At 46.0% G+C, this 19,502-nt stretch overlaps 2 protein-coding genes across 2 annotated transcripts; one reads left to right on the top strand and one right to left on the bottom strand.

Moving 5' to 3' along the window:
- Positions 1 to 218: 218 nt before the first annotated feature.
- Positions 219 to 19,134, bottom strand: LOC139336146 (calpain-5-like). The gene is made up of 13 exons (XM_070970078.1): positions 18,892 to 19,134; positions 15,405 to 15,564; positions 13,010 to 13,141; positions 5,593 to 5,801; positions 5,133 to 5,325; positions 4,849 to 5,042; positions 4,017 to 4,094; positions 3,575 to 3,770; positions 3,340 to 3,462; positions 2,711 to 2,907; positions 2,347 to 2,468; positions 2,122 to 2,258; positions 219 to 1,990 (listed from the first exon to the last, which is right to left on the bottom strand). Exons 2-13 carry the CDS (start codon positions 15,558 to 15,560, stop codon positions 1,814 to 1,816), a joined length of 1,914 nt encoding a protein of 637 aa, XP_070826179.1. The 5' UTR covers positions 15,561 to 15,564; positions 18,892 to 19,134; the 3' UTR covers positions 219 to 1,813.
- Positions 7,502 to 9,815, top strand: LOC139336147 (olfactory marker protein-like). The gene is made up of 2 exons (XM_070970079.1): positions 7,502 to 7,656; positions 8,920 to 9,815. The coding sequence occupies exons 1-2, from the start codon at positions 7,588 to 7,590 to the stop codon at positions 9,349 to 9,351; spliced, it is 501 nt and encodes a 166-aa protein (XP_070826180.1). The 5' UTR covers positions 7,502 to 7,587; the 3' UTR covers positions 9,352 to 9,815.
- Positions 19,135 to 19,502: the final 368 nt, after the last annotated feature.

Genomic DNA, 19,502 nt, shown 5'->3' with positions numbered 1-19,502 from the left:
ACATCAGCTGAGGGTCGACTTCCTGTCATTGACTTTACTGTTTGAGGTCTGTTTGATCTGAAGTCCGTCACAAATCTCAGAATGATGTAATGTCACATTTATCCTCCGAGTTAAAAAAGTACAGTGCATAAACCTGTGAAACGTGTTGAGACTGCACACTGTCCATGTTTGGAAATGTAGGGTCGGCTGGAAAAAGGCCAAACGATGAGAGAGAGTTCATGATGTCATGAATTCAGCATGAATGTTATTAAATGTGTTCATTCTTATATTCATATCAAACAAATCAGTTATAAAAAGTACAATTTTACATCACATAAGCAGTGAAATACAATGAGTAAACAGAAATGACAAATTATTCTAAATATGCAAACATGCAAGTAAACTGCTAAAACTGAAAGGTGTTAAAGTGTGAAACAAATGAATCGTAGATTTCATGCAGACTGCAGGTTTTTAAAGGTTTCAGTTTAAAGTCCTGAGTCTGGACCTTCCCAAAGACTGAACAGAAATGAGATTTTAGTCACATATTGTTGACTGTCAGTGCAGTGAAGCAGTTAATTGAACTGACTGTGGAAGTGTGAGTTACAGGACGAAGCAGCTGGAAGCCTGAGGCAAAGATCTGAACACAAGGACTTCATTCAGGTCTTCATGTTCATCTGACAGCACTGCTTTATGTTCTTACTTCTTGATATTCCCATCGTGACCTTATCCGACCGCTCGGTGTGGTTCTACAGGATGCTGCATCAGTGAAGATTAATTTAATCCAGCTGATGTTACGATGGAGGATTTTTGCTAATAGCGGCTGCGTTATGCTGCTCTGCAAGGCTAGTTTATTTGTGTAAGTTGTTTGTAATACAAAGTGCTTTACAGGAGACGAGACACTGAGACGAGATATAAAAGAAGGCAATATAAAAAGACAAAGTAAATTAAAAAAAGATAAAAATAAGCTAAAATAGAGTAAGTCTGTTTAAAGGTACAATGTGTAAGAATTGACCACCTGTCAGTCAAACAGCGTATCAGCAGAGTAACCGCCACCCGCTGCTCACGATGCTCTTCTGTTGTAATCTTTGGCTGTAGCTACTAGCTGCCATTAGCTCGTTAGCTCAGTTAGCCATGCAGCTAGCTCAGCTCACTGGAGTCTGGCCTTCTTAGAGCTCGGAGCAGCGGCTCCTCTGTTTAATCCTGAGAATGTGTTTAAGAATATTTCCTTTGCTGACATTTGTTTTTTTCTGAAACATAAAAGCTGAGACTGTCAAACTATCGCCTCCTCAGGTACAAAGTGGTATTACAAGACAAGCAGCTAGCTGCTTAGCATGCTAACTTCAGTGGATACGTCTGAGAGACGACACAGACTGAAGATCTGTGACTTCTTCACGTTCTCTTGATATCAGTTCATTTCTTGAACATTTTAAACTGAAATTCTGGTCAGATCTTCACACTGAACCTTTAAACAGCTGAATAAAAACGACAGGAAGCAGAAGTTGCTGGACTTAGCATGAGATCCGATCAGAGGAAAACAGAAGCTACACACCTGTAAACCATCTTTATGAGCTAGCTAGAGATTATTTGTGATTTCTCAGACATGTTTTCAGCCAGGACAGGAACTGTAAATCATTTTGTAAACAGATGTTTGTCCTCTGATGATCTCTGCAGACCGCCTGTAATCTTCTGTAGAGTAAACTCATTTGTCCAAAGCGTAAACATCTCTTTCTGCTTACAGACGAGCTTTTCGTAAATTTCTGTTGTAAACTGGTGACTTAACTAGAATTAAAACTCAATTATAACTTTGACGACAGCAACAGATCTGACCGCAGTCTCAGATGTTGGTGAGTACTGTACTGGTCACTATGGTGATGGTGATGGTTCCGGGGAGGTCGTTGTCACGGCGATCACCCTTGTCTCTCAGGTGGAGCGTCTGCTGGAATTCGCCTTGCTCACCTGGCAGTGTCACCTGACCCAGGAAGGAGTCCATCAGCACGTTGTCGTTGTAGATCTGAGAGACGCAGCGAGAGAGGAGCTGAGTGCTTCATCACGCCGACGGCGTCCACGCACACACACACATATGTCAGCCTTACCGACTGCCAACACACACACACACACACACACACACACACACACACAAACCTCGATGCTGATTGGCTGGTTGACTTTCTTCCTGTAGAAGAGCCCCTTGGTGTTGAAGTCCGGGCTGCGAGTGTTTTTATGGACCGGAGAACGAACTTTATGTCCCTCACAGCGAATGATCACGTAGGGGTCTGACGCTGGAGACACATACGTAAACCTGTTCAATTTATATGCTGTATAGCTTGTTGATGAATCGTGAAAAAAACAGAATTAACTGAAGTCTACCTCCATCAGAGTCCTGTCCTGCGAGTCCGTTCGCCTTCAGGATGTGGACCTGAGAGACCAGAGAGGGATAACCGCACAACCCGGACCAGCAGGTGCGTGGAGGCTCATCCAGAGTCAACTCGCTGCAGCAGAGACAGACAGAGACAGAGACAGACTTGTGTCCAGGTTCTTGTGTTTTACAGTCTTTCTGTTGTCCGTCATTAGCTTGGCTGTGGTTTAAAGAGCAACGTGTAGGTTGGTGAATCAAAGCGAATCAAAGTGTAGGAAAAATATCGAATTAAAAAAATGAGACTGAACGACAAACACTGTCGCCGTCACATGGAACATCAAGAGCTGAGCTCAAACTGGTCCAGTGTGTCCCTACTTGCAGTCGGAGGGCACGTCCGTGAAGATGCGCAGCAGGAAGTCTCCCTCCAGGCCGGGGTCAAAGGTTGTAGGTATGATGACGTAGCGGCCCTCCGGCAGGTCGGTGCGAACAAACACAGACCTGGAGTTGATGTAGATGCTCCCACCAACCTTCTGCTGGGTGACGTGCATCCGGTAGGTCCTGTTTAACTCCACCTGAACACACACACAAACACACACACACACACACACACACACAGTTTTCACTTCCACTCCCTCTCTGACTGTTGGCTCCACAAGGGGGCAGCAGGGAGCACACCTGAATGATTCCTGCTTGAGGTTTTACTCAGATTATGAGGAGAGCAATGAGAAGTCACAGATTTTGGGATTTTTTTCTTCAAAGTTTGTCTTGGGGAGCAGATCACTGCAGAGTGGTGACCACAGACAGAGAGGTGGATGCAGCGGAGCCAAAGAAGTGCATTTCTAAATGAACTGAACTCTAACCTCCCTGTTTCAGACCTGAAAAATGATCCAACCCATGAATCAAAACTGTGATTCCATCCATGAAGGTGATAATGTTACGTTTACTCTTACACCTGGAGGATTTAAATGATGTGTATGACTGAACACACACACTCCTGAGCGTACCCTGTGTATGTCGAAGCCTATAGCCAGGTTTTCTCCTTGTCCCTCTCTCAGCGTGGCTCTGCGGTCTTTCTGCTGCAAACAGATGAGAACCTCGTCCTCTGGCTTCTTCACGTCGAACACGTACTACAGCACAAAAGAAACACACACACACACACACACACACACACACACACATTGTTTGAGTTCACTCCCTCTTCCACATCAGAGAATCTGAATAAATGAGAGGAAATAACACCTGTGGGTTCTGGAGGAAGGAGTGCTTGTTGTTGACGCAGCCCCCGGCTCGGTTGAGAAGCGGGTCATCGTGGCGGCGCCAGGAGCCCCGCAGCACGGTCTCCTCCCAGGTCTTATGTATGCTCAGGTAGGACGTGTTGATGAGACGACACAGGATGAGGTCTGTGAAGTTAGCGATAAAGTCCTCAAACGTCATCCTGGGGGAAGAGAGAGAGGAAATTCAGTCATTGACCGTGTAATCAGAGATGTTAGTGACACACATGCTCCCATCCCCTGTGTGCCACCCCCACTGAAACATTTCTTGAGGGGTGGGGGGGCACTGAATATGAACCTGAAATGGCCCTCAATAGGAAACAGTTTCACTCCTGCTTTAGAGGCGTCACCATGCGCCGCATGCAGCAGCTTGTGTGTCCAGCAGGGGGCAGTGTTGCACTCACACCTACCAGAACTCTCCGTCGTCCTGCACAGTGACGCCGATCTTCTCCCGCTCGCTCTTACTGACCTTACTCCACTCCTCAGAGCTGCGAACAGGCAGACACACGTCAGTAATCTACTGTAATCTACTGGAAACGACATGAGGACGGCGGACGAGAAATGTTTGAGTTAAGAGAGATCAAATGACACGTTAACGCATTAGAGTCAGACACAGACACAGCCCGGTGCCCTGGAACTACACATGCTCCAATCATCATCATCATCATCATCATCATCATCATCATCATCATCATCATCATCATCATCATCATCATCATCATCATCATCTCCTGACAGTTAAAATAACAGTATTTTAGTTTAGTTAACTACTAAAGTACATTTCAGAAAAGATTTCATACTCTGTTTTTTAAAGGCTCTGTTTACAAACTGCTTTACAAATAAAGATTTTCCCTGGAAAACATACGATAATCTTATGAAATTGTTAAATATTACACCAGTGTTTTGAACCTTTTTGGCTTGTCTGGCTGGTTTGACCAAAGAGATGTTTCCCCTCTAAAGGTTTTGGATGTTTCAATGATTAATTTTAGACTCAAATAGCTGAAATGATCAAATCTGATTTGTGCTCATGTTGCTGATTAAACTTCTGTACTGTTACTCAGCAGTATTTTTACATTGCTGTTGTCATCAGCAGACAACCTGATGATTTGAGCTTTGTCGACTTATTATTCACCCCAGAATTCATCATGGAGGACAAAAAAAGACATCAGTTCATCTCTTCCCTTTTCGTTTCCTCTCTTTCCTGCTGAGCCTCCTCCTGCGCTCGCACCTCCTCTTCCTCACCTGTCGCTCCAGGGTCCGTTCCACTCTCTCTGTCCCCAGGGGTTTCTCATGCGGATCATGCTGAGCTTGTCTGACTTGAAGTAGGCCAGCAGGCCGTGGCCCAGCCTCACCCTGCGGACGTCTGTCACCGCGTAGGCATGGCCCTTCACCAGGCCGCAGGCCAGCCTGGCCTCCATGTCCGCGGCGCTGTTTGCCTGGAAAGACACGGCGGCACCGGTCAGTCAGTTATTCCTAAATTCATCTCAGCACTCAGCTGCTGTGAGCGTTTGCGTGTCCCTTCTCACCCGGATGGAGCAGCTGATGAGGCCTCCTCTGTTGTGGACCTTCAGGACTCTCTCGAACAGCTCGTTGCGTTTCTCTTCATCTTCTTTGAACCCGTCCTCCAACAAGTCCATTGGCTCAGACACGCCCCCCGTGAAATCCACGAGAGCGTCGGCTGTGTTGCCGCCATCCAGGGCCTCGTAGCATCCGGACATCCTGGAAACACACAAAAGCAATAAACGCTGACGTGCAGACGTTTTAGTTCATTCATTCATTTCATTCATGCTGCTCAGCTGCGAGTTCAACCAACAGCAGCTCATTTTCCACTCGTCCTCTGTTCGCTCTCCTTCCACCTGTTTCTGGTCCTGGTTCTTCAAGTCTTCAGGTCTCAGCAGCTAAATGTTCCACAATGTTCACCAGCTGTTCTTTAAGCCCCTCACACACACACACACACCCCCTCACACACACAGTGGAAGAGCTCACTTGGCGTAGGCCTTCTCCACCAGCGCGCTCCAGAACTCGTTGCTGTCGTTGGAGTGGCAGTACACCAGCTCTCCGTTCACCGTGGGCAGCCGGTCATCGATCACCACGTCCACCCACTCGCCGAACCGCCAGAAGCGGAAGTGGAAGATCCCGGCGTAGGACTGCGGCTTTTCGTCATCCCACTCCTGGTCCCTCCAGTCAGGAATCACCTGGGAAAACAGAACAACACCAGTTTGGTATTCATGGTGCCAAAGCTCAGGTCTTATTTCATACTAGTTTACTGTTTTCAAAGGAGAACGTGACTTCACATCATCACCATACATCATGTGTACGGAAAAGAAATAAACAGATTCAGAATTTCATAAAAACAACATGTCAGCAAAGGTCACACTGAATCAGTAGATTTTATTTCCTTTATCTTTTTCTATCTAAGATGTTTTAAAACTAATATAAACCCTGTAAAATGTCTCTTTCTCTAGTTTTGGTTTAGGAGATAGTGATGGGCGGCTGTGGCTCAGGAGGTCGCCTGCCAATCAGGAGGGCGGTGGTTCGATCCCTGGCCTCAGCAGTCCACATGCCGAAGTATCCTGAACCCCAAAACTGCCCCCGATGCTGCGCCATCGGTGTGTGACTTCATGTATGTCGCTCTGGATAAAAGCATCAGCCAAATGACTGACTGTAATTGTAATTGGTTTAACCAGTTTAACGTCTCTGGATCAGCGCATTTCATCAACAAACAGACAATACATCTGCTGAATGCTATAAAAGAGGACCAATAACATCCAGTGAAGACATGCACAGGCATGAGTCTCCAAAACTATTTAAAATAAACTAAAAACAGAAGCAAAAGAAGTATTCTTCAGCAAAACTAATTATCACCTCTGCCAACATCAGGTCCATGTGTTCATTCCACTAAAGAAACCAGCAGCTGTCCGTTCAGCTCTGAAAGAGTTGGAAAACATGAAGCTTCACACTCATTTCCCCTTAATTAACCTTCAGCATCTATAATTAACAGGAGCGACGGAGGATTTCTAAAGTTTTTAACAAGGGAACGCCATCCACCCATATCCTGTGCTGAAATCCCTCATCTCCACACACACACACACACACACACACACACACACACACACACACACACACACACACACACACACACCCACACACACACACACACACACACACACACACACACACACACACACACACACACAGCGTAACGATCCTCCGTGAAGGGAGTGATATAAATAAATAACTGATCCATTGAGCCAAGACCAGCTGAGCTCCCAGAAGCCCTCAGGAAACTCCCAGAGTTCCCTGTCGTACGTCATCGGCGCCTCCTGTTGCCTAGCACCCTCACACATCAGCCACCTCCTCAACGCCTTTGATAAAAGCTTAGAAAGTATTTTCCTTTGATATTCAGACATTTCAAATCAGGTCTGAGACGTCTGAAGACGAATGAGTCGAGGCCGGTTCTTGATTTCACTCTGAAAATAATATAATGTCCACAAGTCAAAGTGAATTATAAAAATTAAAAAATATGAAGAGTTTGGTGCAGGAATGTCACACATCAGGGCTGAAAACACAGGAGGACAATGACGGACCACTCTGACTGATGCTGTGTTCGTATTGATCTCATCTACTGATGCTCTCTCATTTTATGTGGCACGCCAATCAATGAGTCCCCACCAAGCTCCCCTGTGGGCAAGGGTGGGGTGGGGGTGGGGGTGGGAGGCTGGGAACAAAAGCGAGAAACTGCAACACTGTGATGGAAATAGTTAGAAAGGGGAGGGGAGGGGGAGAGAGGGAGGGAGAGAGAGAGAGAGAGAGAGAGAGAGAGAGAGAGAGAGAGAGAGAGAGAGAGAGAGAGAGAGAGAGAGAGAGCGAGCGATGGGGTGGGAGAGGTGATATCAGAAAGCAGAGCTCCATCACAGCATCCACCCGGACAGGCAGGCCTCTTCCTCTCCCTAAACCAGGATTATAACCTCCACGCGGGACATGGACAGCGCCACGGCTCCCTCCAACGCTATCGTGCTGGACTTTAAAGAGGACCCGGCGCTGACAGAGGTGAGGCTCTCGCTCTGAAATGACAACCTGTCGCCTTCAGCTCGTCACGCTGGCTGCACCGCCTGCTATCACAGCGTGTTTTTAAGTACATCACGGAAAACGAGTGTTTTCCTTCAGCTGTGACATCTCCAGAGTCAGAGGTATCCTGAAGAAGTTTTCAGAGAGGCAAACTTTTCTCCGGTTTTAGTCGACAGAGTCGTCCTCGTGCCGTCTGTTCGTACAGTTGTGTGCTCTGAATGTCGCTGCTGTGACGATCAATAGTTTCACAGCACTAACGACGAAGCTGGCCTCGCGCCTCAGAAACACTTCTGTCTGTCTGGGATCACTCAGGGCGACTTTTCTGACTCTCATCAAATGTAAAAACTCCCCTTTGCTAAAATTAATCGATTAGTAAATCAATTATTCTGCTGATTGATTCATCATTCAAGTCACTTCTCGAGTAAAAATGTGAAACATTTGTTTGAACTTGAGTTCTGGACTGCTGGTTGGACAAAACAAGACGTGAAGAAGTGAGCTTAAAAAATTAAATGATTATGGAAAAGTAATGATGAAAAGACTCTAATACACTCAGCTGCATGAATATCCAGATGGGACAGTTTGCTCAGGTTGACTTTGAGGCTGAGGACTTAGAAAAGAGCCGTGCTGTCCATAAGACACGTCCTAACAGAGACTGTGTCAAACTGATGAACGTGCTGCTCGCCTGCTGTTCGACATGCTGAGATTATGGTAACACAGCGTTGTTGAAAGGTAATCACGCTCCTTCTCTTCTGCACGTCACACGCTCCACTGACATGTAGAAAACCTCCCGTCCTGACTGATTATCTTTATGCCGTCTTCATGCACTTTAACCCTGAACGGTCACGAGTCAGAAAGGTTTGCTCCTGTCTCCAGGTGATGATGATGATGATGGTGCTCTGAGAGGAAGCACAGCGTGACCAAGTCGTCCCTGAACTCAACACGACTGAAACATCTGTGAAAAGGCTTTAAGCAGCACAGACGGTTGATTTTAGTTTGATCGGGCTTCTGGAAAACGTCTTTCTTGGTTTGTCATTGTGATGTTTTGTCTCTATATTCTTCAAACTGTCTTTTTTCCACCAAAGACTAAACAGAGACAGTACAGTGAGTCCAGATTTAACCGGATGATGCTTAGAAAATATATGCAGCATTAATGCCTTCACGGCTCGTCCGCACCCCGCTGGGCGCCTCCTGTGGTCGTCCACAGGGCTCTGGATGGATCACTCTTTCTATGTGTTTCCTCTGCAGATGATGCGTCTCCGCGTGTCGTCCTTGCAGCGCTCAGGACAGAAGCGTCAGGACGGCGAGCGCCTGCTTCTCCCCCACGAGGCTGTGTACCGGCTGGACTTCCCCTCTCAGGAGCTGAACTTCTCCCGCTGGTACTTCTCCCTCGTCGCCTACGGTCGCGTCACCATCACCGGCATTTCCCAGCACTGGACCCCCGACCTCACCAACCTGATGACCCGCCAGCTGCTGGAGCCCATCGGAACGTTTTGGCGAAACACCGACGACCCGGAGGATTCGCCGCTCAAATGGCTGGAGGCGGACATGCAGGAGTTTGGGGAGAGGATTGCTGAGCTGGCCAAGGTGAGGAAGGTGATGTACTTCCTGTTTGCGTTCAAGGACGGGACGCAGGCGGCGAATCTCAGCTGCTCGGTGGAGTTCACGCCAGACAAATAACTCCTGGCTGTCCCTCAGTAGAGTGCTGTTAGAGCGTCGCCTTGTTTGGTCACAGTAGAGCTCTGCACCTTTTCCACGCCGTCAGAGAAATCCCTCGCTCTCCCTCAAACGCTCACTCTGAGTGCTTCGCCCTGGACTTCATCTGCTACGCTTCATTCTGACAGTTTGGCACAAAGAGCAAACTTTCAAAAACCGACCTCGACCGCCGAGTCAAGATCTTCTGAGCGCTGATTCAAACAGCTGTTAAGAAAGTATTCCTCAAAAGAAAAGCATGAAAGCACTTTACTTAACCTTAATCCTCATGTGTGACATGAATCAGGTTTAGAGTTCGTACAGCAGCGCGACCGCTCATAAAAAATGATGTTAAAACTTATGAAGTGAATAAAAGCCATCACAAATGTTCTCTGAAATCATCTCTGTGAACAACAAGCGGCTCCTCCTGGAAATAAAACCTGCCTTTTCTGAAAATTAATGTGTGTGTGTGTGTGTGTGTGTGTGTGTGTGTGTGTGTGTGTGTGTGTGTGTGTGTGTGTGTGTGTGTGTGTGTGTGTGTGTGTGTGTGTGTGTGACGACTTGTTCTTGGAGCTGTTCCTGTTTTTGTCGTTGTTGTGTTTGTTTCTGGAAGCTTCCATCGTTCATGGATCAGACGGCCATCCAGCTAACGCTCACATCCAGTGACACAAAGCAGATCAATGGAGTGACATCTATTAAATCTGGTGTGTGCTCTCACTGGTGCTGATTTTTATTGGTGTTACTGGACAGACAAAGAGGAAGAGGAAGAGGAAGAGGAAGAGGAGTCAGATTTACAAATGAAGCCCAGAACCACACGTTCGCCTCCATGATGGACCCTGGATCCAGAGCAGAGACGGATTTTGATTCGCGTCCTCTCACCTCAAGCTTTTCAGTAAGAAGTAAAAGTAAAGATGAAAAGCGAAGATGAAGAGGAGGAGAGACAGTCGGAGGGGAAAAGCAGAGCGACAGGTGAGGAGATGAGCGAAGAGTCTGTCCTGCTGTGTTCAGGTCGTGGTCTGCTCTCTCAGGCTGTTTCTGATTTACAGTCTCATGAGTAAAAAATGGGCTCGGCTCTGGTTGACATTACCACGTTAATACTACAAATACTGCAGTTATGTAACGGCTCATCAACCTTTACTTTATTTTACTACATTAACCAGGAACCTGTGAGTAACAGATCAGCAGGCTGCTGTTTGTAAAAGCACATTAACATGATTTTAATAACTGCTGATGTGTCATCCAAACTTCAGCTTCTGCTGTAATAAACGCTGCATTTCCGTCTCTGTCTTTCCGTCTCTGTCTTTCCGTCTCTGTCTTTCTGTCTCAGTCTTTCCGTCTCGGTCTTTCCGTCTCCTTGAGTCTCAGCTGGACTGTTGTGTTTACAGCTACAGTATCTGGTCGTAAGTGTTTCCAGTCAAACTCTCCACCTTAGCTGGAGCCACTTCCTGGCAGTCACAAGGTTTTGTTTCGCTCATCCAATCTGTGCTTTTACTGTGGTGAGTCAGAGAGACAGAGCTGCTTCAGCGAGGACAGACAGGGGACAGACAGGGGACATCACCACTGCAGCTTTTCTTTGTCGTTAATGAAATCTGCGGTCTGTGGCTCATTAAAGCCTTTGTGTTGATGTTTTTGTCAAATTCCTTTCAGGGCACAGGAACAATATTTGGAAAATGAGACATAAAATGATGAATTTCAATCCAAAAAGCGAAACTTCATCTTTAAAGTTTGATTAGATGTCTTACAAAATGAGTTAAAACCTACAATGGATGCAAATTTGAGCACTTTATAAAACAGAAGAAAGAAAAAGAAGCGTGATTTTCTGCTGAATATAACACAAACAGTGACTAAAAGAACTTTAACTTCAGTGAAAACATGAAGGGTTATTGTGTAAGAGGGACCTTTGCAACATGTCCTGCGTCCTAAAGGACGGTGAGGACAGGGTCTCTTCCCTCTGGAAAAACAAAATGATGCCGTCATCAGACTACATCTGCACTCATCACACTCGAGGCTTAATAAGAGTTTCTAAACCTGTGTGTGTGTGTTGGGCCGTTGACGGCGTGTTGGCTGCTCCACTGAGGCGACGCCATCTTTAACGGCTTTCAGTTTCCCTTCAGCTGATGGAAAAGTGAGCGCTGCAGAGGACCTCTGAGACCAGACGGGAGGAAGGAGGCAACCAAGAGTGGAAAAACACAAGTACACACACAACCAGGACTCCAACAGTATGCGCTCATGCTTAGTGTGTGTGTGTGTGTGTGTGTGTGTGTGTGTGTGTGTGTGTCGATGGTCTGAAAGGGCTGCAGGTCAGAGGTCGTGTGTGGATCCTGTCCACTCGCTGTGATTCACTCTAATGACGTCCTAACTGTTTAATTCAGATTAAAGCCTGAGAGATGAACCGTCTTTAAACTTTAGAACATGGTGAGAGAGCAGCTTATGAGAGCAGCAATCCCTTTTGGGGTTGCGGGGGGGCTGGAGCCTATCCCAGCTGTCATTGGGCGAGAGGCAGGGTACACCCTGGACCGGTCGCCAGTCAATCACAGGGCAACATATACAGACAGACAACCATTCACACTCACACACACACCTAAGGACAATTTGGAGTCACCAGTTAACCTAACGAGCATGTTTTTGGTCAGTGGGAGGAAGCCAGAGAGAACCCACGCATGCACGGGAAGAGCATGCAAACTTCACACAGAAAGGCCCCGCCCGACCCGGGGATCGCCACCGTGCCGTCCGCTGAGAGAAAATCCCTTCGCTCATGCATCAGTGTGGTTCCCGAGTGTCAGGGTGTTCATCACGGTCACTGGTGCCACCTCATGGCCGTCCTTTACCACAGCGATCTGTGCAAGCTCCTCCAGTTTGTCATGACATCATTTTACATTTAAAAAAGCAGCTGTGAACAAGCACAACTCTGTTATTCACTTGTCTGTGAGGGAGCATTTCGTGATCAGGACTATTTCACAATGAGTCGAGCTCGTGATCTATGAGCTCAAACGTGCGTCATTATTAAGAATCTAAAGTCCTGAAGAGCACTTAGTGCACGCAGTCAGTGTGTGGTGGCTCAGTGTTCATATGAATACTGGCTGAGTGCTGCAGAGAAATTCACCACAACCAATGAACAAAGCATGACTGTAGACAGTGTCTATGAAAAAACAAGGGGTGTGTGTGTGTGTGTGTGTGTGTGTGTGTGTGTGTGTGTGTGTGTGTGTGTGTGTGTGTGTGTAGTAATCTATCAGAGAATCTCTTGGATTACACAAAGTGCTGCAGCACGGACAAAACTTAAGTAAACACACACCCAGTCACACACATGTAACCACCATATACTTGAATGCACACATGCCCACACCCATACGCACACACACCCGGTGTGTGCATGCATCCGCCTCCACCAGCTGCGGCTCGGCCACTTTAACAATGTCATGGAATAACACTTGATTGGTTGGGATGGTGTGTTGTTGGAGTCAGCGTCTCATTGATTTACTCAGTTTTGTGTGTTTTTGTGTAATATTGCGTCATTTTGGTCTTGTGATGGACTCTTATGTAAACACTGAGTGCTGTGTTACAGACCAGGGGAAAAACACTGTTTGCTTTGAGGTTACAAAACCAACAAAGACAAAACAAGGACGCCGTCTCTGTGTCTTTGTCTCACCTTCTGCCACAGCGCCTCTCTGGAAGCCAGACTGGAGCAGGCGGCCACGAACCAGCAGTTTCCCAGCTGGCCTTGGTGCAGGTCGTGGGCGCTGATGCCGTCCACGAACAGATGTGGGTTGCTGCTTAACTCCTAGAATAATAACAGGTAAAACAAGTTATTTCAAAGTTCACTGGAGAAGCTGCATTTTTACAATTAATTTCTCTTTTCGAGAGACAGGAAGTTAACAGGATAAGGATGAGTGTGGCTCTGATTGAAGCATAAAGCAGGTTTTAGTCCTTTTCTACTGAACACTGCAGCATGTTTCTATTGTGGTGTCTGTGGCCGCTCCACAGCTGTTCACTGGAGAGCATACTGGGCAGCTGCCAGGCCTGGATGAACGTGAAGTCAGAGCACTCAGTTGACCATCATACAGCTAAACACAGGCTAAACACACCCTCTGATTAGGCAGAAGCTGCTCCTCAATGCTCAAAGCACGACAAACCACAGAGCACGAGAGGCGGACGATCAGCTCTGCAGCCAAATGACAGAGCTGGGAAAAACCAGTGAACAACACACCCCGCAAGACAACTAACTGTGACCTGAGAGATGGACAGCATGAAGATCACTTATTTACATGTTATAGCTGAAAACTTTCGATATAAAGTGTTAATAGGTCCCTTTAGAGGTGACTGTAGGCAGAGTTTCTTACAGTCAGGTTAGCTGTGTCCCCATGCTAAGCTAAGCTAACGTCTGCTGCTATAGCTTCATATTCAACAGCACAGGGGGCAGCGTGATATCAAGGAGTGAATAAGTAAACATGTGATGAGTAAAACAAGGAGCAGCACTGATCATAAAGTCTGACAGCAGCAGGAAGGACGGAGCTGCAGTATCTCTCCGTCATACACCGCGGGTGGAGCACAGTGATGTGCAGGGGGTGGGACCGCCTGCTGCCTTACATGGTGCAGCCGTGTCGTCAGTCCGGTCCAGCGTAAGCTCGAGTGAACACACAGGTGCCTGTAAGTCAGGACACACATCAGCCAACGCCGCCGCGTCACAGACGTGTTCCCCGAGACGCTCGATCAGCACAGACGTGAGCTTTGTCAAACCCTGAAGTTACCTCAGAAAGACAGAAAGACGGTCCAGATCAGGGAGAAACAACACCAAAGCTTCCTCTCTGTCCACTTCCTGGATAAATCAACAACATCGATCGATCTGAGTGCTTTAGGTTTCCTGTTTAATTATTTAACAGCTCAGATGGTCAATGGTGACGCATCAGCATCATCCTTCTCCACCATCTGAAAGCTGGAGTTCAGGGAAGAGTGAAAAGCGCTCAGTCACAGTTTGTGATGAAGGCAGTCCATCCAACAAGACGACATGTCTGCTTCTGAATACATCCGCTTTTCCAACAACGTCACAGAAGTACAGCACTGAATCTTTCAAAGACATCCATGCATTTTGTTTATTTATTGATTAATGACACTGAATGTCATTTGATGGAGATTTGGACAAAACATTTGCGATGAAGCACCGAAGATGTTGTGAGTTTTTGAAGCGGCTTTGCCTTGAAGGAGAACTTCTCCTCTCGAGGCCTCCGTGTTTTCTGTGTTTCATCTCAGCTTTCAGAGAACAGTCTTAAATCAGCTTGGGTTGGACTCCTCAGTGTTATTCTGGGTCTGAGTAGTATTTAAGGAAATACAGTTTTGGGTGCAGAGGTTACTTAAGGTCTTTCATTTACTGCTCACCCTCTCTTAACATCAGCAACATATCATCTCCTGCTTTTTGGGCCATTTGGTATCTAGTCTAAGCTCAGCTGGACTGCAGAACACAAGCTTGGCCAGAAGGGAAACAGAACATATATCGCTGAATGATAATCTGTTTATTGCTCAGGTGTGTGGAGACCTTTGAGCTCGAGTCACCGGCAGAAACAGGGGCGTGTAGGCTCATTAATCAATACCGTAACTTCACAGTTTGATCACTTTCCATGTCTGCTCTGAGAAACGTTTTATATTTTAATCCAAATTCAACCACAAATAAGACACTTCGGCATGTTCTCAACACAAATCAGATGTGGCTTCTTTCAGCATCCACCACTGAGACGTCTCAGCGTGTTATTCTGCCGTCCATACATGAACGTCCAGCCGCTGCAGTGTGATTTCAGTGGGCTGAATTCCAGAAATTCCTCTCTCCATTCAGTCCTCTGCTCTTGTCTCATGACCGCGTCCCCCTGTCCCACCTACAGATCCCGTCTGTTTCCTGTCTCTCTGCTGGGAATCAGCTGATGTGTCCATGTGAGCATCAACGTTTTTAGGACTATTCTTCACTGTGTTGGACACAGAGTGGGGTGAGCAGTAAGGCTGCCACTGGAGTTTAGGAAATTCATGCTCATACTTCGTGAAGTGATCTGTTTTCTCACCTTAGGCCTTTTCCAGGTGACTCTGCCGATGCGGTTGCTCTGGTAGAACAGAGACTGGTCGGACGTTGGGAACAGAGGGTCTTCAAAGAGTCGTCCATTCAGCTGGCACTGCCTCCTCAGTGTAGCGAAGGACTGGCCCTCGTATGGGACGACCATCCCCCTGCAGACAGACGCCAACAGAGGCCGTAAAGACCAGAAGACGACACGATTTTCATAAAAACATCAAAGGGCCGGCTGTAAGGTCACACACAGTACAGAACACAGATCAAGTGGAAATAAAGGCAGGTCTGAGAGTAAAAAACTTGTAACAGCCCCAAAACATGCACACAAGACAGTCAAGTGAAGCATCCCACCAATCACGTGACAGGATGACAAACAGAGGCTGGACAGTCGTGTTTAGCTACGGATCATCAGCAAAGCAAACACACCATGAGAGTTTCATGGCTGTGTGTGTGTGTGTGTGTGTGTGTGTGTGTGAGTGTGTGTGTGAGTGTGTGTGTGTGTGCGCACGCGCATCAGCTTCAAGTGCCTGACCTGGTGACTAAGTCCTCAGAGCAGCTTTCTGGCTGCCAAATACACTGAGAGAGCCACACAAAGAGGAAGTGGTGTGTGTGCGTTTGTATGGGATGGGGACACGGGGGGCCTGGTGAGGTGGGAGCTTCTATTTTAAAGGTACAGTTCACCCAAAAACACACACACATTTCCCTTTTACCTGACGTGCGGTCTGGAGTCAGATTCAGTTCCCTGAAGTCAGTGAATACTGTCGTTTGATTTGTCGTTTCCAAACACAGTAACGTCTCTCACAGTGACCTTATACTTCAGCAGAAAGTGAAACTTCAGCTACGCTACAAACATATGATGAACATATAGAATATGACGCACTGCTGTAGATTAAACTGGCCAAAAAGTAGTTAAAAAGAGCTCAACCTTCATAGATAACATCAAATATATAACAGAAAATCACTGACAGGAAGCAGTTTAGGAACATTTTCTCATAATACTCACATACTTTTACTTATAGACGAGTATTTTCCACACCATATTAGTACTTTAGTACTTTTACTTTAAGAAGGATCTGAACACTTCGTCCATCACTGGCCACCAGGATGCTGGTTACCGTGGAGACAGTTCATGGGAGACATCAGGCCGGTCAGTAATTACATCAGTGTCAATTAAAGACACTAAACAGAGAGAGGACGCTGGACAGAGCAGATGAGAGTGTGTGTGTATCACACATGTTGTGGGGACACAATTGTATTTACACAGTCACACTGTGAGGACGTGTCTTCCTTACGAGGACAAACTTGGACATTGAAGTCCGTGAAGTGAGCAGACTTCTCATTGAAGACGTGAGAGCTGATCGTCTGCTTCTGGGTTATTGTTTGAGGCAGTCAGAGCACATCTGAGGTCAAACACTGGAGGTCAGAGACAAAGTCTCACTCGGGGAGTTCAGAGACATGTCCAGGGTGAGGACGAGCCAAGGGTGTGCCCGCGGCTGTGTGCATGCATGACGTGGTGGCTGCTGTCCAGAGGAAATTACTGCTCAGCTGAAGAGTTTCAGGTCAGAACAGCGTTTTTCTGACCGACAGTCCAAAAGTCACATTTATTTTACAACGAAAAGCAGCAAATATTCATATTTGAGAAGCTGCATTTCTATTGATACTGAAAAACAATTATGAAACATTCATTTTAATAGTTTCCTGTCAACCTACTAATCTATTAATCAGAACATTTGCCTCTAAAATGATAAGTCCATTACTTAATCCATCGACAGAGAACAACAACTGATCTGTAAATAATTCATCCAGCAAAACGCTAAACATGTTTTCAGCTTCTCAGATGTAAGAATTTGTTTCTTAACCTCATTTGATCTGAAAATATTTGGGGTTGAGACGGTTGGCGGGACAAAAAAGAAATATGAAGCAAAACCCGGCCAGCACTGGATTTCTGAGGCTGAGAGCGACTTTAAAGATTTACTAACAATATTTGTCTAATATTTAGTGATTTTGGGAGAAACACTGTAGGCAGACAGAGCAATCAATGGATTAACAGTGGAAATAATCAGTGAAATAACAGCGTCAGCCGACTGAAAACCCTCGATTGCTCATCAGCAGCTCTAACAAGCTGCTGATGCAGAGGGTGGACCAGCTCCACCTCTCTGGACTGTAAGGTGAGGGTTAGGGTTAGTGGTTGGACCGAAGGTGGAGCTGGACTTGGACTTCCTCCTCTTTCTTGCTGTCTCACCACATTAACTTCTCTTATTCTTACCCATGAGTTAGGCTCAGTCTTTAAAAGTGCAGCTCACGGCTGATTCACTGGATGTGTGACTGGACGACACTGTTTCTAGACTCCTGCATTAAGATGAACACTGAAAGACCACCAGCGCTATAAATACAGACACAGAGGCTTGATTATGGCGCAACAACAGAGGAAAACCAGCCAAACATGGGTGTGGTTCCATGTGGGCACCGACAGACATGCCATCCAGACAACTGAACAACAACTCAGTGCAGATGTTTAATTATCACATGTGGGCATTTTAGATGACGTGTGACATGAACGGCATGAACACATTTCATGGACACATGTGCAGCTTTGTCTTTGTCTCAAACAGTCTACATGTCCGTCTCTAAAAATCAACTTAAAGACACATCTTCTAAAAGGGACTTAAGCATTTTTCAGCTGCATCAAGTCACCCAGATTAAGTCGCAAATCACACCGGAAATTGGTAAAATTTGCCTTCAACTTAAAAGTGCAATGTCTGACACGGAAAAGAGCATAGTACTGGAAAACGGATTTGACATGTTAATATACGACTTCCAAAACCGTCTCTAATCATTATTTGGAAGAAAATGCAATTGTCATTATTATTAATCATCGTATTTATGTCTTGAAAACTTGTTTAGTAGCGAGCTGCACTAAAAGGTGGATTTCAATCAGGTCCTGTTTCATTATCATGGATTCCCCATACACCACCATCACGATGCATGTGTGACAGTCATTGACTCTGAGGAGATATCAAGACTTAAATGACATTATTTCACCGCAGGATTCATCAAACCTTTACTTCAAAAGTAACCTGTAATAAATGCCTTTTATTTTGAAGGTTGCTGTCGGAAGTGTGTTTATTTACATATGCGCGCTTCAAAGAGCTTATTTTCAAAGATTTTTCTGTCCTGTGAGGGGGAGGAAAACGAAACCGCGAACAAATTATGTCTTACATTACTGTAATGTTTTGCTTCTATCCGGTTCTTTCCTAACACTTTTTCCTCATCTAACGTTTACAACAAAAGGTCCACAACTCGTTTCAACGTACACTTTGTCGAAGTCCATGTGTATGAATTTCAAGCCGTGAATTGAATTAACGATAAACTCCATTAACCACTCGTTAATAACGGTTGGCCGTGAGCTTTCCTCACAGAAGTCCTGTGACTCATGATGGAAAGACACTTCAGCGCAAAGTTAAGTTTAACAAATGGAAGTTTACCTGTTAAAATGTTTGGTTTAATGTCAGCTCCTCGGACGGCTGCTGCTGCGTCTTCTTCTTCTTCTTCTGCTTCTTCTTCTTCTTCCTCCAGCAGGAATTCAGTGTTTTTTCTTCCTCTCTGTCAAGAATTCGGTGATGTGCGGAGCTTTTCAGCGGAGTTCAGATCAGATAGCTTAGAGCACTCAAAGTAAAATATCACACACACACACACACACACACACACACACACACACACACACACACACACACACACACACACACACACACACACACACACACACACACACACACACACACACACACACACACACACACACACACAGAGGAGGAGCTTAAACAGACCAGCCCATCTTCGCTGATCTGGAGGCTCGGGCGAGATTCTCTGGTGCCTTCAGGTGCGGCACGGACAAATTGCCATTGAACCTTGAACTACTCATTATATCATTTTAGGGTAGTTCCCTTACATTATTATGTAATAATGATAATGATAATAAACTTTATTTGTATAGCACCTTTCATACAGGAGTTGCGGGATGCTTTACATTAAAAAAGACAGAATGGACATAAAAAAGATAAAAATGAATGCAAAAAAAAAAAAAACTAAGTAAGGA

This window comes from Chaetodon trifascialis, chromosome 9 (assembly GCF_039877785.1).
Source record: "Chaetodon trifascialis isolate fChaTrf1 chromosome 9, fChaTrf1.hap1, whole genome shotgun sequence".
In the NCBI taxonomy this organism is placed as follows: Eukaryota; Metazoa; Chordata; class Actinopteri; order Chaetodontiformes; family Chaetodontidae; genus Chaetodon; species Chaetodon trifascialis.
This window is presented reverse-complemented; position numbering and strand designations above follow the sequence as displayed.